The sequence below is a fragment of the Belonocnema kinseyi genome, chromosome 9 (assembly GCF_010883055.1).
Source record: "Belonocnema kinseyi isolate 2016_QV_RU_SX_M_011 chromosome 9, B_treatae_v1, whole genome shotgun sequence".
NCBI lineage: Eukaryota > Metazoa > Arthropoda > Insecta > Hymenoptera > Cynipidae > Belonocnema > Belonocnema kinseyi.
This window is the reverse complement of record NC_046665.1, coordinates 82,354,364-82,376,878: the sequence shown is the minus strand read 5'-3', so window position 1 is coordinate 82,376,878 and position 22,515 is coordinate 82,354,364. Positions and strand designations below refer to the sequence as shown.

Here is a 22,515-nt window from a genome sequence, read left to right as displayed (position 1 = left end):
CATATATCTAGTCGGGAGTGGTGCTGACTGAAAACAGATGATTTGGAGCGATTCGCGCGCCATCTGTTGGTAATTCTAAGGACTTATTGAACTACCCTCGTAGCTCGTCTATATTAACGTTTGACAATACAAACGTTTATAACGACATTAGCGGTCAGGACGGTCTATCTTGGCCCTGAATAGTTCCCCGATAATTTTCTACACGGGATGTATTTTGTTGAAATATCGTCCTTTTGGTAGAGAATTAATCTTCTTGTTTAAAATAATATCTTTTTGTTGGAAATACAAGTATTGTAGGTAAATATTCATCATTTTATTTGAAAATTCATCTTGTGGGTTGAAAATAAAACTACTTCGTTTGAAAGATAAAATTTTTAGTTAAAAAAAACATTTTTTGGCTTAAGATTCATTGATTTCAGTTGAAGATTCTTCATTTTAGTTGAAAATTCCTCACTTTAGATTTTTTTCTTTAAATTAATTTATTTAACTGAAAGTTTATCTATTCCATTTTTATTTGAAAATTGATCTTTTTTAATTCAAAATTCAAGTATTTGGTTAAAAATTGGTATTTTTTAGTTAAAAGTTCAACTATTTCCTTGAAAATTCATGTATTTGTTGAAAAATCGTCTTTTTGGTACAGAATTAATCTTCATGTTTGAAAATTTGCCTTTTTTGTAGAAGATTAAAGTATTGCTTTTAAATATTCACAATTTTCGTTGAAAATTCATCTTTATGGTTTAAGATTCATCTATTCCAGTTGAAGATTAATCATTTTAATTGGAAATTCGTCACTTTGTTTGAAAATGTAACAGTTAAAATATTAGTGGTTAATGTTTCAATTGAATATTCCATCATTTTAGTCGAAAATTCATCTTTTTAGTTGAACATGAATTTATCTTTTTTTAGTTGAAAACGTATGTATTTTGTTGAAAAATCGTCTTTCTGATAGAAGATTAATTGTCTTTGTTGAAAACTGATATTTTTTAGCGAAAAATTCAACTATTTCGTTGAAAATTAAAATTTTTCGATGAAAATTCATGTATCCTATTAAAAATTCGACTTTTTTGGTTAAATTTAGTTAAATTTTGGTAGAACACTAATCTCTTTTGTTGAAAATTTAACAAATCCGAGAAGAAATCCTTTTACTTGTTTGTTACAAATTCAAATGTTTGGTTAAAAATAATAACTCTTTTAATTGAAGATTCAAGTATCATGTTTAAAATGCAGCCTTTTTAAGTAGAAAATTGAATTCCTTTGTTCATTTTGTGGCGTAAGATTCATATTTTAGGTAAAAATTATCGATTATAATTGATATTAATCGATGGTGCTAATAGTTAAGAAATCTTGTACTAATTGAATCCCTAGAAACTAAAGAAAAAAATTACACAAATAATAAACTTGCGAAACTGTATGCATATTCCGATTCAATCGTTTAAAAAAAATTTGAAAAATATTGTAATGGATTCGCACTATAAAAAATTATACTTTGAAAAAACCTGAAATTATCAGGGAATTTTTTTCCAGGATTTGAGTAAACACCCTGTTGAGGTTTTAATTGTAAACTTAAAATCTATTTTATTTGTAATTGATTTAACTTTTTTTTTGCAGTACTGATGACAAATCTAAAGTCAACACTGAAATAAAAATATCCCGCAGCCCAGAAAACGTACCCGAAATTATAGAGGAATTACCAAATACTTTGTACAGAAGAACTTTGGGATATACTTTGGAAGATCTTGAAAAATTAGAAGGCACAAGAACTTTCTTAGACGAGGATTTAGAATTGCATAAAAAAATAGCTGATATCAAAATAAAGCAATACGATAGATAAAATTTAATCAAAACTAGGGCATTTAAAAAATTGCATGAACAATTTAAAAATATAAATGAACGGAAAAATAGAAACGACTGAAAATTAATTTTTTGCGAGTTTCGTCAGTTTCTTTACTTTCACAAATAAGGGGCCGAGCATACATTACGTAAGGTTTGTTCTAAAACTTTGAAACGCGAACCCCACTTTCTTAATGTCCGTAAGTTTTGACCTCCCCCTCCCCCTATATTAAGTATTTTTTCCGACTAAAGTGTTTTGGTGAATTTAGTCATTATTATTTCTTAATAATGACCAAATTAGTTCAAATTTCAACCCAACAGTAGAATGTTTAACCAACATAGATGAATTCTCAACAAAAAGTGCAAGAGTTGATATTTCAACAAAGGAAAGATCCTTATTTTAAATAAAAAACAGTTGCATTGATTGTAAAAAATGAATTTTTAGCAAAAGTGGAATTTCTAACCACAAAAGATTTCTCATTCAATAAATAAATTCTTTCAAATTATTTACAAAATAATTGAATTTTCAACAAAAAAAGATTAATTTTCACTTCAAACAAATTATTTTCAACATAAAACGAATTTTCTACAAAACCCAGAAAGATATTTTCAACCAAATAAATACATTTTTAACCAAATATTTGCCTTTTAAAACAGTTAAATTTAACCAAGAAAGCTGAATTTTCCAAGAAATACTTAAATCCTTAACTACAACAGATATATTTTTAACAAAAAAGACAAATAGTTTTTTTCTGATAGCTTGATTCAATATAAGTAGAAAAATCAAAATTAAATTTACAACAAATATCCCGGCCTCAAAAATGGTTTGGCGGGCTTGAAATTCTTACGATGACTACTTTATATTAGCAGATTACATTCTCATCATAATGAGAAGGTATTAGTTTGATGTGAAAACTGACTATCGCGGATTTCGTTAAATTTCCACGTTTCGAGACCCGTTGAATCCGAAAAAACTGATTTTACGATGGTGTCCGTCTGCCGTTGCCAAACAACACACGATATAAAAAAAAACTAGAGACGAAAAACGTTGCTTTTTGAAAATCCTAAAAAATGATCATAAAAACTTTTTAAATTTGGTCGAAAGGTCGACAGTTCAAATTTTTATCGCAAAAATTTTTGCCTAAATTTTATCTAAAAATTTGCTAAAGATGACCCTACGCTAGGTTGTGTGCTTTTAGTTTAAAACGTAAAAAATAACACTAAAAATAAACAAATTAAATTTATGGAAAAACAACACAAGTTGCAATCAAATGTTTAATTACAATTTTCTTTCTAATATGACGCGGTGTAAGAAGTGGCTTTGTCAATACACCGAAGTGACGAAATAGCGCTGCAAGCGAAGCGTCTTTTAGGGACCCTGTCGTGAGGCGCCAGTGACTCCTTGAGTTGGTGCATAGCGCAGCGCTCGATGTTCGTTGTTGTTTTTGCTCGGCGAGCAAGCAGATCGTTTGCGCTTGCACGAAACGGAGGGAGTTTTGACGGTTTCTCCCGGGCCTGTACGTAATTTGTCGAACGTCCTTAGTCCCTTACAGCTACGTGTTTCGCTCGCGTAGATAAAAAAAAGGGCTTAATATTTGCTACCGTGCTGTATAGTTTAATTATTATACCAAGTAAAAGAGTAATATGAGATGTGTTTGATAAAAATCTCTTATTTCTTGAAGATAAAATTGATGAATTCGAATCTTTGAGTATGTACAGAAAATTCCAATTTTTCAGTCACTTCGAACAACTGATTTTGTAAAAATTATATTTAAAAATAAAAATTTAATGGAATTCAAGATTAAGAAGGTCATGAAATTAGGAGGCATTAAAATTTAAAAGAATTGAAGATTGAAGTATTATTGAAATTATCAGGTTAAATGAGAGATATGGTATTCAGTCAAAATTTCAATGAATATACGCTCTTGATGAATTGACTTTCATGATATCTGCTGCTAAAAGTAAATTCGAAATTTTGTTCCGGAGTTTGGTGTCCCTCTCTGACTTGCCTTGCGGCCAGACTTAGACCGCTGGCTTTTGGGGTAGTTTTCATTTAGTGCACAGATTCAAAATGAGTACATTTTTCGAGCAAATGCATAAAGTTCTGGGGTCAATGTTCAGTTGAAAGCTTGTGTTGGTAATTAGCATGTTCTTTGTCTCGGGAGATTAGTAGTATCGAAGCCGTGACCCATAAATTTGCTTGCACAACTAAAAACTGACCTACTTTCGTGATAACACTCTGGAATATAGTTGCAGTGCAGCTTTATTAGTTCAGAACACGAAGGAATAATAAGGAGACCCAACTGCCAGTGGGAAGCCATCTGAAACTGGCAATAGAAACATTACCGTAAGTGATATGCACATTACAGGAAGATCTTAGATTTGAGTGCGCAGGTGCGCAGTTGTCCTCTTCCTATACATGGAAAAGTGTGCGAGTGAGAAAGTTTGTCAAATTGACGTAAGTTAGAGGTTGTGTTCTTTTGTTGATCATCATACGAAAGATACACAAAATAAATATATAAACAGTATTTTCGGTATTTGTTTGAAAAATGTGTAAACAGATTTTGAGAAGGAAACGTATAGGTAAGTATCTTTTAAATTTGTAATATGATAAATAGGCTAAAGATTCTGATGGCTCAATGACAGTTAGGTAAAACAATAAAATATTAGACGTTTATTGTACTTACAGTGAAGGCTTTAAAAACGAAGTGTATTTGCCTTCTTCGGCGTGTAACTTCGTCCACAACCCGGAACTTGACACCTTATGGCTTAGAACACAATTCTGACACTTGCATCAAAACAAACAGAACCTCTCAACTTATGTCAATTTGACAGACTTTCTCACTCGCACACTTTTCCATGTATAGGAAGAGGACAACTGCGCACCTGCGCACTCAAATCTAAGATCTTCCTGTAATGTGCGTATCACTTGCGGTAATGTTTCTATTGCCAAGTGGGGGAACGGAGTTAGGTCTCCTTATTATTCCTTCGTGGTTCAGAAGCACGAAACATTACTCTTCTAGTAAATTCGAGAAGTATCTGGTACTGACTTCAGAGGAAGAGTTAATGAAAAAGAGAGAAAATTCAGAGTAAAAGAAGAATTGCGAATTAAATTAAAGTGAAGAGTTGATTACGAAATTGAGTAAACAATAAAACAATCAAAATTCAGTTAAACTCAGACTAATTGAGAATCTTTCATAATCCAGGAACAGATTACTGGTAATGTTGATAACTTGAGATCAAGTCAAGAGGATGGCAATCTGAGTCAACAGTATGCAGAATATGTATATGAGGATCAGGACTCAGTTTGAAGAGATTACGCTGAGAAATAAGAGAAAACTTGTAGTACTTAAGACATAGTGGTCAGATCTGACAATCCTACAATCAAGTCCAGGTATTCACAGAGTATTTTATAGCGCAGTATCACCACAATTCAAAGTGGTTCTGAGCATACGACTGGGACAATAATGCTCAATCCAGAGATGGAAATAGAAATTCGTAGAGCGCATAACAATTGTTTGTCACCCTCCTGCTCAAACTCACAAAATTACTCTCAGAAAACCTTGAGTAATCTGAATAAAAATTCAGAAGAATTACAGAATGTAATTTCACGAGCTCAAGAGTAGGCTAACAGTTTGCTATCAAAAGTTTCAGTAAATCAAGCTACTTGTGCCTTGGTTAAAGAAGCAACCCTCACAGAATAAATCTAAGGATAACCAGGATGTGCACGAAGGATATAGCACAAATAAAATTAAAAACATGAGACCGAAAAGTCGGAGAAATGATAAATTAACCTCAAAAGCGACTTTTGAAGTTTGGTTGGACTGTCTCAAAACAGAGCTGGTAAGCTGGATGTAGCTCTGATTGATCCTAAAATACCACAACCGACTGGACTTTCAGAAATTGAGGTTACCTTGAGGAAAAATTCTGTAAAAGACATAATGATCAGTCATATCGATAAGGATTATCACAAGAAGATCTTGGGTTTGACAGAGCCCATGGAATTTCTCTAGAGATGAAGGGATAGTAGGATAGGTGAAGTCAGCTCCACGTTCAAAGAATTTCGAGCCCAGAAAACCAACAGCATCTAGAGCAAGCTCACAAAAATCCAGGACTAATAAAAACAAATGTTTCAGATGCAACAGAGGTGGACATTAACAAAAAGAGTTTCCACTAATAAACTTGAATCGCTGGCTCTGTTACATATGTAATTGTGAAACTGACCATAAAGGAGATGATTGCTCGAACAATTTCAATCGTTCATCTCAAGGACAAAATAAGAGGTCTGCCAACAGAATCGTTTGCCATTTGAGGTATACCAACGATAACCCGGTCATTCACACCGATTCCGTCGGTATCTCCATTATTAACGTCCCTGTTCTGTGACATTGCTCTGAAGTTTTTCTTCTTCTTCTTTGCTGTTCTTTTCTTTAGCACTAGGTCTGTAAGCATGTCCAAGTTTCCGCGTTGGAGATCCCTTGTTGATAACAGCGAGACCTATCCGGCCATAGCAAGTATTTATAATTTTCTAGACTTTCAAGTATATATTTTCATGGATATAGTAAAGATGGAGCTATAGACGCTTATCAGTGTTCGTAGAGTAGGCGGATAATTCAATTAGAATTGTTGTGTGCAATGTATGTGATTTTACAACTTGTGGGGTTCATGAGTCGTAAAGCGTGAGAAATTCAAAGCATGAGGTGTATAAGTAAAGAAAAGCAAAAAGGGAGAAAACAATATATATAAAATAGCAGTTTAAACTAGTAGTTCGCAGTCTCTAAGAAATTTTACAATTAGATTACAAGCATAACTATTAGGTTCATATAAGAAGCTTTCCACACAGATAGGAGGAAATTTGTTTATTTTTGTTAAGGATAATTCGAGTTTTTTCCTTTGTTCATGAAAGCGGGGACAGGCCCATAAAAAATGATTAATATCTTCTTCAGGATGCCCACAAGGGCATTCGTATGACTCTACGAAATTTTTCCTCGCTAAACTACCAGCAAGAGCTTAATGATTGCTTCTAAGACGACAGATATTAACAATATCATTTCTATTTACCGAATTTGATTGAAAAAAACAAAGGTTTTGGAAAGGTTGAAAAGAAGTTTTGAATGTAATAAAGGCCCACTCGTCTGCGTGAACTATCTCTTTCTAGGTCAGAATTCGTAAGTCTGAAGTACGTGTCATAGATTGACTTAAAGAAATCAGTATAAGGGAAGATAAGATTTCTTATTTTGTTAATAAAATAATTTTTAGTTTCCAAGTGATTAAAGTTAAGGCATGTATGTAAAACGCTTTTGGAGACTGAGGCTATTACAGCTGTGGATATTTCTTCCTCTAGTATAATTTCTAATGTTTCAGATAAAGCAGCAGCTTCAATCGTGAAAATGGATGAGTGGTGAAATAATTTAAATGTCCTAAAGATTTGTAATGGGGTACAAGTAATTCCGAATACTGTGTGTTTAGTTGCTTCTTTCTTAGAACCATCTGTGTAAAAATTTTTTTGCATTTTTGACGTTTTTCCTAATATATTGGTTAAAGTCCAGGTTTGGGGAATAACTTTTCATTAACATTTCGCCCAACTGTAGGTTTATGTTAGGGGTATCGAATTCAAGAGAGTGATCTAAGAGGTAGTTGATAGGGGTATAGGAATACATAATTTTGGACTCAAATTTATTTAAGTGTATGTAGACATTTAGTAAGAGGAAGGTATTTCTATAATTGTAAGCATTATTTCTAGCTGTGGTTGATTCTAGCCTATAAAGGGATTCAAGTAATGGATGGTCTTCCATAGAAAAGACTTTTAAGATAAATTTTTTTGTTAGGAGTTGTAAGCGGTGAAGTAGGGGAGGCTCTTTTAGTTCGGCGTACATGATCGAGAGATCTAGGAAGGTCACTTCATAAGAAAGTAAAATTCTGTTATTGTCTAAAGTTACATGGGAATCCCTTGGGATGCGATTCTTGTTGGAATTAAAAATAACTAACTTAGTCCTTTCAACTGAGATATTCATGCCTCTTAATTTAAAAAAATGTTGTTGTGAGTTAGGGCTTAATTGTAAGATGTGGATGCATTCGTGAACGTTACGTGATGAGTAAAATATGACAATGTCATCAGCAAATTGTAGGATTTTACTTAAGGGGTGGATATGTTTATGAATGTTTATTGTGTACATGTTATATAAGGTTGGACTTGAGACACATACTTGGGGGAGATCTCTCTGAAATTTATATGGGCCTACATTTGAGTTGTTAATTCTAAAGAACACGTTCCTTTCTGTAGTTAGGTTTTCAAAAAATTTGCAGATTTCCTAGGGAACATGTATTTTTCGCAAGTCATTAATTAAAATATTAGGGACCACCCTATCATAAGCCGCTTCTACGTCGAGGTACAATGCTGTTGTGCAGGAGTTTTCTGCGAAGTAGGTATGAATTTCTGTGAATAGGATGGCAAGACTATCACTACAAGATCTATTCTTTCTAAATCCAAACTGAGATTTATGGATTTGCATCTGGTTTTTAAGCCACCAATTTAAACGATTAGTAATCAGTCTCTCCAAAAGTTTCAAGAAGTAGGATGCGAGTATATCTTCATAGTTAATTTTATCAAGACCGGGAGAGGATTTGGTTTTAGATTTTTTCACAGCATGTTTTATTTCTTGAAGTCTAAATGGTACTGAAAGATGGTGTGAAGTTATGGTGGGAACGTAAGGAGGTGGGGAATTAGGAAGGGAAGAATAGGAGATAGGTCATTTGGGGGTGCCCTGACTTGGTGGAATCTTTCTATGAAATACTTCATTTTTGTTACGGTTTCTGTGTTCGCAGTGGAAGTGGTAGGTGAGGGAGGAGATAATAATCTATGTCTGAAGCCTAGAATATTGTTCCAAACGTTAGAGAGCTTCGAGGTTGAAGAAAAGGATTCACAAAAAGATCTGAACCCTAGTATTTTGGTTTTTAAAGGTTCGTTTTGTAGTGGCTTTCATTTTTTGAAGGTCCAGAAAGTTCTCATAGGTGCACCTGTGGCGGTGTCTGCCAAGTTGGGCCTTTCTTTGTCTTCCAAGTTTGGTGCATTCTTCATTCCACCAAGGTAGGGAATTTGGATGATCTCGGGAGGGTTTGTTTTTTATTTTTGGTCCTGCTGTGTGGAGTGCTGTATCAATTAAGTCAAAGAGGTTATAGTGTGTTTGAAGAGCTAAGAAGGGAGTTGGAGTAACATAAGTATCTGCATCATCGAATTGAACACCTTTTAAGGTGTCATAAAAGGTGGTCCAACAAACCTTTTTCAGGTTGTATTTATGAAAAAAAGCTTGAAGAAACAGCAAAAAATTCCATCAGTTGTGGAGACTGGGAAATGATCACTGCCCACTTTGTCTTGTTCAACCTTCCAGTCACTAAGGGGAAAGAGGTTGCTTGAAACAATAGCGAGGTCTATAGCTGATTTGGCTTCGTAGGGACAGGTAAAACGTGTAGGAGAACTATAATTGAGAATGTTGAGAGTAGAACTCCCAATGGCCTCTAATAATTTGTTTCCGGAGGAAGAGGATACATCGCATTCCCATGATTCATGATGGCAGTTGAAGTCTCCTCCGATAAATATAGAGGGGAAATGTCCCGAAATTGAATTGAGGAAATTGTCCCAGTCAATAAAGCTATTGGGGGTCATTAGATTTGGTGATGAATTTCGATTTAGTTTTTCTTGATTATGCAGAAAAGCTGCACTTTTGATTCCAATGTTTTTATAGGCCGCGATTTTGCTAATTTATTTTTCTTCTACGTATTTGCGGCAAGGTTTATCAGTGGCCCAGTGGGATCCATCAGAATTAAAAAAATTAGGATTATCAGAGACTATGGCGCAGATTTGACCTATGTCATGGGGTTTTTCGCCACAGTATAAGCATCGCGGGTTTTTGCAAATGCTTTTTAAATATCCGTGCCTGTAGCAGGAATAGCAAATCTTTGGTTGAGTGACATAAGGATCAACACGGGGGAAAAGGAAGAAAAGTTTAATGTCTTGTGGTAAGATTTGACCATCGAAGGTAAGGAGAACTGTGGCACCAGCAGTTGAATTTCCCTCTTTCCCTTTCCATTCAAAGCGTTTGACTTCGACGATAGGGGCAGAACTAATTGATTGTTCTTTAATTTCTTCTATTGAGAAATCAACAGGCCCATTTCTTAGTATACCTAAACGAGTGACTCTGAAGTTAGGGATGTGGGCTTTGAGATTAGGGTTAATTTTGTCTAAGTTTTTGACAATTTGTTTGGCTCCAGGGCCAGATTTGCAAAGTATAGTAAATCTAGATGTTCCCTTCTTTTTGCATTCAATGACTACATCCTTAAAATTTTTGGAAGGAAATTGGGTGCTGTTAGTATGTCTCGATTTGGAGGTATTACTATCATTATGAGGGTCATCTAAAGTTCCCTTGTTGGTAGTTTTTACTTTATTTATAGCCAAATGAGGGCTTTGCTCAGAAGGATTCCCATTTTCGCTGTGATTAAGATTAGGAGCTACATTGTTTGTAGTTTCTGAGGAGATACTTGTATCCATTTCAGAGTCTATGTTCGGAAAAGATAGGTTAGGATAAACCATTACTTGGGAGGTTAGGTTTTGAGGATTCTGTGTGGAGGCGATTTCCTGCATAAGATATTTGTGAATTAGATTAGCATTAGTTTGGTCAAATTCATCTAAATCTAGCCTAGATTTAGCAATGAGCTCAACCCTGTTAACACTTGGTCCTGCTCCGAAGTTACTTGAGCGTTGTATAGTTTGAGTGCTTGTATGACGCGCGTGTTTCCTCTCTCACTTAATGAGCCTTCACTAGTTTATATTTTTTTCTCACTATTCCACTGGTTTTCCCCTTCGAAAACGTGAACAATTTCGTTTCCACCGCAGCCACCATATAGTGCTACCACTAACTGATCACTAATTAGTATAAAGTCAGGGATACTATGGTGAAGATAATACCGAATATTCGGTTATACGTACGGAGGATATGGACCGACTGATGATCTATCAACTGACCCGGACAAGGAAAGAAGCGCCCTCAGGCCCTTACGGATATTTTATATACTAACACCACAGGATGGTGAACTGGAAGAGTAGGTACTTAGGGAAATACCAGAAGGAGTAAATAATTCAAAGGTAATGAGATTATCCAAAGTTTGTATATGGTAGAAATCTTGATATGGCTTAAAAATAAGTCCAAAGAAATGGAATACAAAATTTTCAGAAGAAGTGCGTAAACTAGGTCTTGAGAATGACCTTCACAATCCATTCCCGTTCACTTAGAGACAAACAAGCTGACAAGAAATGATCGTACTATATATAGATGACATATTAATTGCTAGCAATGGTGCTGGCAAGCTCAATCAAATTAAAAGGAGAGCCAAGAAACTTTGTGGAATGACAATTCAGAGGAACAGACAGGAAACAAATATTTTAATACATCAGGCTACTTATGCAGACAAAGTCTTAGAAAAATTAAAAATTAAAGAGTGCAAGCCCCAGGGTACACCTATGTTTACTCGACAAGTGAAAAATAGAACTAAGAGCGTCAAACTTCACACCGAAGATTCTGAGCCAATTGAGGAAATCAAGAAGGTACCTTATGAGAGGCTATTGCAAGTTTGATGTATCTAGCAAATGCTTCACGGCCAGGTATAGCGTATGCTGTTAATTATTTAGCAAGCAACCAATTAGAACCTACTGAGGATATCTTGAATGATGTGAAAAGAATATTTAGATATTTAAGAGGAACAAATGATCTGGGTATAAGATTCACGTCTACTTCTGAGCACATAGAGGCACTGACTGACTCGAGTTTCAGAGATTCTTAAAACTCAACATCTACTGGCGGATACATCATAACATTATTTGGTGATCTTATTGCTTGGAGAAGCAACAAGCAATCGTGTACAACACTGTCCATCTGTCAGGCAGAATACTTTGCTATGAGTGATGCATTGCAAAAGTTGATACCTCTGGACATGTCACTCAGGTATCTAATTGGGAGAAATCTGTTTCCTGTAACCATATGGTGCGACAACAGGTCTGCAAGAGACTGCACTGAAATAGATGGAAGTCATAAACTTAAAACATTTTACTAGAGTTTGCAAAATATCCAGAGGGATCTATCATTCAGAGAAGAAACAGGAACTAGAAAACCCATGGCAGAATCTCATGGTGATTTTATAAAACAATGTGTCGATAAGAAAAAGGTTAAAGTACAGTGGATACGCACTAAAGAGAATTTAGCGGATAGTATGACAAAACCTTAGGCCGAAAAAGAGTTTACTTATATAAGAGGTTAAGTAACAAAAATGAGTTAAAAGCATCCTGAGTTTAATTAAAAATTAGTAAATTAAACTAATAGTTTGTGTGATTTTATGTTTACAGAATAATGATAAACGGACTCTATGCAAGGAGAACAAAAGCGACCCAATTAAGTGATAAGATAATTAATCAAAACAGATAACTCATTTAGTTGCATTATAGATTTACTTTTGTCCTTAGTAGTTAAATACATCTCTTTGCTAATGTAATTTTTATTCTACCTAAAACTATTATAAAGTTCATTCATATATATATATATTCAGAAGAAAAAAAAGTACTGACAATCGATCAAGGGAGGGAGTGTAAGAAGTAGCTTTGTCAATTAGATATTTTCAACCACCAGCTAACGTCAATTTGTTGATTGCAGAGGGAAAAACAAGGGACTAAATGCATGGGATTCAGTCCATTTTTGCTCTATTTTGCTAATATCTTTGTAAAAACTAATTTTTTCTATACGGTGTATCCCAGACTCAAGTGTCCGGACTTCTATGGCTGTATAAAAATCAAAATAATAAATCGAAAATTCCTTTTCCAAAAATCAGTTAAAGTTTTAATTTTTGAGTTATAAGATATTTAAGCTGTTAATGCGGCGCTCCTGATTGGTCCAGCTTAAACATTTTATAACTCACAAACTAAAACTTCAACTGATTTTTGGAAAAGGAATTTTCGATTTCTTTTTTGCTTGTTTATACAGACATATAAGTCGCGACATTTGAGTCTGGAACACCCTGTATAATTGTATTTGAAAAATAGTTTTGATTTGTTAATTACTATTTAATGAAATAATAAAATGATAATAATTATTAATAATTACAAAGATATTACAGAAATAAAGATTTTTCCATGAATTTAATCCATTGTTTTCCCGTCTGCTTTCAATAAAGTGAAGTTAGCTGATGGTTCAAGTGAAAATACCTAATAGCAAAAGTGACGAAATGGCGCTGCCCTTTTGCTGCCATCGATAGCGCGCGCACGAGCGACTGGCGAGTGCGACATTTTTCTGTTTTTCTTCAACAGTTCACGCGAGTAAATCGCTCTCCAAATCTAGTATCGCGTTAAGTGTTCTGAGTGCTGATTATATTAAATAAAGAGCTTCAGAGTGTTCATAAACAATCATGTGTCAGAGTAGAAGTTATTGAAGCATCCTTATAAAACCTCTAAAATATTTAACAAAGGAGTGTGCTTGCTTGGGTAGCATCACTCCTACACGCGGACTGTTTTTTTATTATAAAAACAAAACAGTGAAAATATTTTTGTAGCTGAGAATAGCGTTTAATGCAAAATAAGAAACATATACTAACGTAATAATGAAACATAAAATTTTTGGAGTAGATGGCTCAAATATGGCACCCTTGGATTTCTGGCACATTAAAACGTGTACTCCATTAGTAATAGTAGGAGTTGAATGCTCTTTAGGATAGTAGAAAAAATGGTAAGTTTAATTGTTTGCTGTGCATTACTGGAAAAGTGAGATAAAAAAATATATAAACAGTTATCCTCTTGTTCATTTTAGATAAGCCTTAAATGTCCATTTTATATCTTGCGAATGGAGTTGTATTAATAAATATTGCCTATACAAGCAAATCACATTTAGACATTCACTTTGCCAGAGAAGGAATCTTAATTAGAGTGTACTACCTGCAACGAATGATCCTAGAGGGTTTGTATTCTTTACAATATATTCATAAATATTAGCATACCGTTAACTTGCTTATTTTTGGTGTATTTTGATTTTTACTTCGAGCCATCCTTTTTCGATTTTCGAAAACCACGTTTTTTGCAAAACCTTTAATTAAAAAAGAACCGCTGGTGATGTGAAAAAAACCAATCGTACCATTCAAAAGGTTATTTAATAACCTTTCGAATAACCTATTATTCATTCAATTTCGGTTCATAGAGTCCCGGCAATTTATCGAAATGGAGTTGGTGTGCCATATTCGAGCCATTTCCTCTACTTTATTTTGCAATTTGTCTGTATTCGCAGCTCCAGACCGAGGCGAGTTATAGATATAAATACAATATACATTTGATATAATAAAGTTGAACATAATGTAGAAATGTTTGCATTTGCGAGTAAATCGAGTGCGAAGCACGATATCCGTAATGAGCTTTAACAAAAAAGAATTCACATTCACCATATTACAGTTGTCGCAATTTTGGCCTTTAATTTTAAAAAGCTTGCACACAAATGTGGAGGAAATACAAAGACCGAACGTGTAGCGGGAGGTTAATACAATATAGAGCGCGAAGCGCGATAAGGAATAGTGCATGCCGCAGGCACGCTCAAACTTGTGAGCAAAGCTTGTCACAAGCGCAAGAAAGAAGGTGGGGTTTTGCTGAAAATCTTATTTTCATGTTTCCAAATTCTATGGAAAAAATAAAAATTTTTTGAAAGCCCCACCTTTTTCATTTTTTCTTATATTTTGTTTATAGTTTCTAGTTATATAAGAAAGACATCCTATGAGTTCTATATGGATGAAAAAATGAGATATTTTTAAAATGGCGTATAATATATATTCCTATCTGGCACCTTTATTTTTCTAAAAAAAATATTTAAAAGTATGCTGAAAAATCAAGTAGAAAAATTTGATAAAAAAGTCACTATTTTTAAATTTTAAAAATTTTCTTTGTATCAATTAAAAGAAAAAAATTCCCATGTAGAATAAACAAATAAAATCCCGAATACCTATGCTCGATCGGAAAATACTGTATTTTAAATAATTTTCTGTCCATTTTTGAGAACTCGCATGTAACCATCGGAAGATTGTAAAAAAATACAACAAATGTATTTAATAAACTTTGGAATAGTTGTTCCTTTAATTTTTAAACAATGATATGTACAAATACCAAATCATAGCTCGAAATGGAATTGGTCAACAGTTTTCTTGTTTTTATATCGAAATATATAATTTGCGTTCTGCAGAAAAATGGACATAAACTAAAAATAAACTGAAAACATTCATTTGGTTTTTATTTAAAATTATTGAAAGAAAATAAAAAATATATTTTTTCATAGATTTACAAGGGAATATGATTCTTTTTTTGTACCTAAGCAAGGTGAAGTTTTGCATAATCTGAAATTTGTAAAATTCCGTGTTCTGGAGAAACTAAATGTAAACCATCACCATTGACTCTTGGATTTATTCTCGCATTATGAAGTTCTGCACTTTGAGTACTACATGCAGCGGCTGGGTTTCCACTCGCTGAAAAAGACCCTAGCCAAGGTAGTCACCGTTTCCAACATCGCCACACTTTTGAGATCTTAAGTATGAAAACATGATATCCGAAACATACTTTAACTTTTTATTCATCTTCTTGATTGCGATTTCGAAAGTTTTCAGGAAATAAATTTCCTGGTGTTGCATAATTTTCCAAACCTCTGTAAAAAAGATTATTTTTTTAATTTCATAGCTATTTGAATTATACAATTTTATAATAAATTCGCCATGCAGTATGCTATGCAAAAGATTCTTTGATTAATTTGCAAACTTTAATAACAGTAACTTTACGATCATATTTTTTGATAAAATATAAAATAGAGTATGAACGTAAATACAAGTCTACAACTTATATTCAGAGAGTAATTACAATTTTTATATACAGGAAATTAAGAAAACACGCACAGTCAATTAATTAACTAATTATATAGCATTGATAAACATCAATTGGGTGGTACTCTTCTCCATAAAATTTGGCTGATACTACTCTTAATCCATCATTTTCGTCTGTGGTCCCATCAATATCCGGGCCATGTCTTAACAAGTGAATTACCGAAGAATTTATTTATATATGCCTTAATTGAATGCATTTTTATATATTTTAATATTTTTCTCACCCATTATCCATATTATTCTGTAAAGGAGTAATTAGTGCGTCCTGATATTCCATAACTTGTAGCCTCTCAAACCTAAACAAATAATAATTATGAATTTATTATTAGAAAAACTAGATCAAACCTTTATTGATAAATTTTCTGAATTGATTGGATATAAAGAATAACCTGCTTCCCACAGGTACCATAATAACACCTCTGGGTTGGATATCTTTAGGATCAGGAGACACTACTCCTCTATTATCTAGGGAACCACCATTAATAAATTCTGTGTGAGAAGACAGAACCATCATAGCTGACAATTTAGTTTCATCATATGAGAACACTTTTGCAAGAACACAGGAGGGTATATGTATATTAATAAGGCCTTGCCCGTGACTACGCACACTGATGCATGCATACACACATGCATACACACACATCCATAATTCGTTTCGTAACGCCCTTTAACCAAGTCAACTTTCGTTGAGATACCCTTTGTAAAACCCTTTGCCACACCTCTTTTCTTCAATCACGCGCTCAATCATACCAAGCTTTATTAGGAAGGCCCTTAAACACACCCTTAGCAATACCCACTTTCACAGACAATGCCCTTATCCATGCTCTTTAGCTACAAAAATTATATTAACTACGCTTCTTAGCCACTCACGTTGTTCCATGGACATAGGAAACACGGGATTAGGCATGCCATCCTAACTTGGGCGAGCGGGGTTGAATCCACGGGAGGGGGGAGAATTCCATGAGTGGGGAGAGCCGCCATCTTACGATGTGCCACTTGATTATGCGCACGAGCATTTTTGCCGACAAACTGTGCATGAAAATATAAACATGTTGGCACTGTCATGTTTGTCGCGGGATATCAAAAGATGGCGGACCTCCTCCCTCATTGCATCAACCCCGCAATGGCATGCCTAGTCCCGTGTTTCCTATGTCCATGCGTTGTTCTCAGACAACTTTTTTTGACTATACAACTTAGCGACATCCTTCACCACATCTATTTTTCTTAAATCTTTTTTTAACCATGCTACTTCTAAAAAACGACGTCTCTTATATACATTTTTGAGATCACGCCCCAATGGTCACACACATTTTACCTACACTACACTCCTTAAAGACGTAAAGTCACTCATAGTTTAATGAGAAACTGCAATTTATAACATCCATTGGTACATACAGTTTCTTTGGCAAGGCCCTTAAACTCACCTTCGACTACACGTATTTCCCTTAACCATACCCGTTCGCCACATATTTTTTTTTATAAATCAAGCTCTTCAGTCGTCCGTCACTGACAAGTATTTTTTTAGGCAGACCTGAAAAAAGTTTCGATCTGTGACACATGACTCTTCTGTGAACAAAACCTAACACCCATATTTGTTAAAGGGAGATTTGGAAAAGGGTTTCGTGTTGTGACAGATCACTCTTCTGTGACCAGTCACTGACGAGTATTTTTTTAAACGGAAAGCTAAAAAAGGTTTCGAGATCTGACTAATTACTCTTCTGTGACCAGATATTAACAAAGATTTTTTTAAGGGAAAGCTAAAAAAGGCTTCGAGATCTGATAGATCACGAGACGTCAATGCCGTAATCAGAAAGAACAATTTGCATACAAGTGGTTCTTTTTCAACCTCAGTGCCAACAGATTCCCAACCGCCATCTCCACGCGTTTGATCTATGAGCATGGGTTCAAGAAGCAACTATCGCACGGGTTCAAGAAGCAAACAGCCCTTTTTCCACAAAACGTTGAATAAATTGAATGAGGCCCATATTTTTGTACATCGCCTTTTCGACACCACTTCCATTTTGCCTTTTGTACTTTAACCATGCAGAAATCAGAGTAAGCATTCCTTCGTGAATTAAGGGATAGACTGAATTTGCGTTCATCTATATTGAAAAATAAAATCGTATTAAATTAATACAATTACGAGTAGGAAATTGAATTTAGTTAAATTGACATAAAGTATAGAGGGTTGTTCGAACTTTTAAGATAGCAGTACCAATTCCTCGACTCTTTAGAGCAAAACATCGAGGGGTGTTAATTGGAAATGAAATAGGAAAAGTATCGCTTCGCTTCATTAGTTCAGCCAAGGTTGTTGGCGGTGATATCGAGACCTGTAGACAATCTGGTAGCAAAACTTTGGTCTCTTCATCGAATGATACTTCAGTTGGTGCACCTAAAGTGTTTTCCCATGAGATTTCCGGAGGTTCTCTCATCGCGACTGGCATTTGAGTTTCCTCCTGTTCACAGTCGCTCTGATGAACAAAGAAATTGTAAAATAAAAAATACTATGTAAAATCCAAATCAGCATTCAGAGGTAAAACAAAAGCCAACTTCCAAGCTGAAGTATTTCTAAACTGAGGAAAGAGAAGTTTGATCAGATAAAGTAATCCAGTTTCGAGAAAATAGGTGTGTAATTTGACAATCTCAAGCTTACAAACTGACCGCAAAATAAAGCAGGGTCGGCTGCGGATTGCTATAAAAATATAATCTTCAGTTTAAATAAGAAATAGAAACATATACTCCAGGGATATTGAGTTTCCGAATGTGTTTGAAAAAGGTCTGCTGTAAAAAATTTAGCTTATTTTGAGTAAATCGTATTAGAATTTTTACGTTACAATTTTACAGATTTTGAAAATCGGTGTATCTAATCGTCCAAAATTTTCGGTAGCAGCCTACTCATCCCAGAAAAACTTTTTTGGCTAATCTAAAAAATAAAATAATAATAATTTTGTATACAACAACTGACAATATAACTTTTAGTTAGAGGAATGCGAGCAACTTAGTAAATAAGAAAATTGGTTTTTCTTTTTTGTTATTATTTCAATGTAAATTGAAATATGAAAAATGATAAAAACATCACAAAATATTTAGTACTTTAAAACTGAATGATTATTATTAAAAAATACGTAGTATATGGATCTCCAGAAGTTAATTATAATAGATTTAAATATTCTATTTCGGCAAATTTTTATAGACTTAATTTTCCCTTCTAGCGAATTTTCCCACATTAAAATTTTTTATTTTGGCAAACAGAGTACGATGTCGGTGGAAACGTAAAATAAAAAGATGTACAAATTTATTTTATTATTTAGCATGCAATTAGAGGAGAATATCCAAATATGAGATATCAACTTTTTTTGGTGTGATTGCCGGATTTCTATGGACTGATTTTAAAAGTAATATAGGTAATTTTTAAAGGAATTTAGTTTACAATAAGGTGCTTAAATGAAAAATTTCATCTAATTTTTTTTCGGCTGAAAATACAGAAAATGTAAAAAATGTTCTTTTCCCAAATTCGTCAAGCTATTCTCATAATATGAGATACACCAGGAAATCGCTAATAAAATGCAAAACAAAGTATTATTTCCCTGGCAGCAAAATCAACTTTTAAATTGTTGAAATTCGGATACTACGTTAAAATTTGCATTAGAAACTCACGGAGTAATTGCAATACTTTTTCTTGCAGCGTTAAAAACTTAAAAAAATAAAATACCTGTCATTTACATGGGCCGAAGGCGATTTCAAGTGCATCATGGACATAGGAAACACGGGACTAGGCATGCCATTCTGACTTGGGCGAGCGGGGTTGAATCCACGGGAGGGGGGAATATTCCATGAGTCGGGAGAGCCGCCATCTTACGATGTGCCATTTGATTATGCGCACGAGCATTTTTGCCGACAAACTGTGCATGAAAATATAAATATGTGGGCGCTGCCATGTTTGCCGCGGGACATCAAAAGGTGGCGGAACCTCCCCCCTCAATGCATCACCCCCGCAATGGCATGCCTAGTCCCTTGTTTCCTATGTCCATGAAGTGCATCTTCTTTTAGCAACAGTTAATAAGCGTTCCGTCGGTAACTTTAAGAATGTTGTCTGGATGCTAGCGCCACGCATTGGAAACCTCAGACAACAACGCTGCGATGCAAGTAAGAGAGAATTTTATTTTTAGGCTTCCAGTCCATGCACCAGAACGACCGAATCTCAGAATGGCCGGAATGAAGCGTTGCCCAATCAGAAAATTTCTACGGAAACAGATGAAATGTACTGTAGTGCGTGTCACATTTTTTGTGACTGTTTTTTGTTTTCAAAAGTGTTTACCAGTTGATGTTATAATAAATAATAAATTATTAACATAATGAGCTGTGTTGATGAATTAAGGGAACATGATGTAAGTATCAACTTTACGTAGAGCCTTATAGATTGTTTTTGCGTTTTTTATATGAAAAGTTTTATTTGAGGCTTTAAGATTATGTATAACGCATACACCGGCTCATATATTTAATAATGTTTCATTTGCGAAAATTGAATAATTTATAATATTTTTCTGGATGTAAAAGAGGAAGGGAGAATAAAAAAAGATTTTTTTCATTTTTAATTATATTTTGTATAGTTCCACATTAAATTGTTTGCAACAGATATTCGTAACATGCATACAATTAACAATTTTGATTCAAAATTTATAATAATTTTGTAAATATACTTAGCATTTATTGTATTTTAAATACTTGTGTACTTAATTTCGCGCCAATAAGCGTTCCGTTCATTTCCAAAGTTGTCAAACACATGCACTGGAATTACCTTAACCCAGAATGACCGGAAAAAAAATCGCATAGCACCTTCAACAAAACGAAAAAGTTCCTTCTTGTCAAACATGATCTGTGATTGGTGTTCCGGTTATTCCGGGTTACGGTCATTCCGGTACATGTGTTGACAACTTTGGAAATGAACGGAACGCTTATTGGCGCGAAATTAAGTATACAAGTATTTAAAATACAATAAATGCTAAGTATATCTACAAAATTATTATAAATTTTGAATTAAAATTGTTAATTGTATGCATGTTACGAATATCTATTGCAAACAATTGAATGTGGAACTATACAAAATATAATTAAAAGTGAAAAAATTCTTTTTTTATTCTCCTTTCCTCTTTTACATCCAGAAAAATATTATAAATTATTCAATTTTTGCAACTGAAACATTGTTAAAGATATGAGCCGGTGTATACGTTATACATAATCTTAAAGCCTCAAATTAAACTTTTCACATAAAAAAAGGAAAAAAAGTCTATAAGGCTGTATGTAAATTTGATACTTACATCATGTTCACTTAATTCATCAACTCTGCTCATTATGTTAATAATTTATTATTTCTTATAACCTCAACTGGTAAAAACTTTTGAAAATAAAAAACACTCACAACAAATATGACACGCACTATAGTAAATTTCATCTGCGGCTAACTTCGGCTCGAGATTGAGACATTGTTTCCTCGGAAATTTTCTGATTAGTCAACGCTTCATACCAGCCATTCTGAGATCCGGAGGTTTTGGTGCATGGACTGGAGGCCTTAAACTTCGCGCGCAACATACTACTTGAGCTATTATGTATGGGCTTGAAATCGCCTTCAGCTGAAGTTAATGATATTTTTAAAAACTTTTAACGCTGCAAAAAAAAGTATTGCGATTACTCCGTGAGTTTCTAATAGAAAATTTAACGTACAATCCGAATTTCAACAGTTTAAAAGTTGATCTTGCTGTTTTTTGAGTTCTTAAAAAAGGTATCGAATGGCGACCCAATGGGGTCTTTACGGGTACTTTATAGAGGCTCCATTCGGTTCCTTCGGTCCGCCAGGGTTTTAATGAAAAACTTTATTCTATGTTTCCGAAGTATAAATTTACTGTTATTTAGAAATATTTATTTTTTGCAGTAGTCAAAAACCTTTTTATATAATTATGAGAACCACACCGTGCAACTACGCACTTACTACGCCTGACCTGTAGAAGTGTAGAATGAAAGACTTGAACACTTTCGATATTTTCCTACTTAGCCATTCAATTTCTATTCCTCCAGGCAGATTGTACTGCTAAATAATTATTTAATGCATAAAAAATAGGGTTTAAAGACTTCCCTTCCAAAAACTCGGCCACCACCGATTTCACAAAGTGTTCGCTCATAATATTTAGAAGCAAAATGAAAAATTGACTTTACCATGAAATTACTTTTGTTTCAAGGGCTGCAAGTTAGTGATAGAATCAACAGAGTGGGCCTCTTAGTTTAACCGAAATCCTGCTGTCGCTTACTACGAGAATATCTCATATTCGGGAACTCACCAGTAATAATATTATGCCTTACAATTTATTTCAAGGACCTTCTTCCACTAGAAAATTGAACTATAAAAATTTAAGAATTGGTTTGAAGATATTTTTCAAAATTAAATTTCGTGGATAACACAGGTCAACAATTCTCAGAACCAGAGACCAGACCTACTATACCCGAAGGTTTTTGCTGCGCTGAATCCGAATCTGACCTCAGAAAAATTCCATCACCCTCAGTTTTCGAGATATTCTAACCTAAAAGGGTCAAAAACCCGTTATTTTGATGTGTTCGAGGCCCCGTAACATCAAGGAAAATTTTTTTTTCTTCACAAACTGACAATGGCATCGTAAAGAACTACTCTTTACCTTCAAAATGCGATGCCTAACTTTTTGATAAGATTTTTCTTAGCCGAGATATGGCGGATTC

General features: G+C 34.2%; 1 protein-coding gene and 1 pseudogene across 3 annotated transcripts in view; one reads left to right on the top strand and one right to left on the bottom strand.

Moving 5' to 3' along the window:
* Positions 1–22,515, top strand: part of LOC117180821 — a 46,735-nt gene that overhangs the window by 4,081 nt on the left and 20,139 nt on the right. The window contains exons 4-6 of one of the 3 annotated variants that reach the window (XR_004468055.1): positions 1,609–1,984; positions 13,493–13,592; positions 13,674–13,820. Coding sequence is in view for 1 of the 3 variants with exons in the window: in XM_033373342.1 (XP_033229233.1) it covers positions 1,609–1,831 (223 nt within the window). In the remaining 2 variants the exon portion in view is untranslated. Of the gene's footprint in view, positions 1–1,608; positions 2,054–13,492; positions 13,593–13,673; positions 13,821–22,515 lie in introns of those variants that run through there. The other 2 variants (XR_004468056.1, XM_033373342.1) reach the window with 2 other exon arrangements.
* On the bottom strand, positions 15,134–21,122 carry LOC117180613 (annotated as a pseudogene).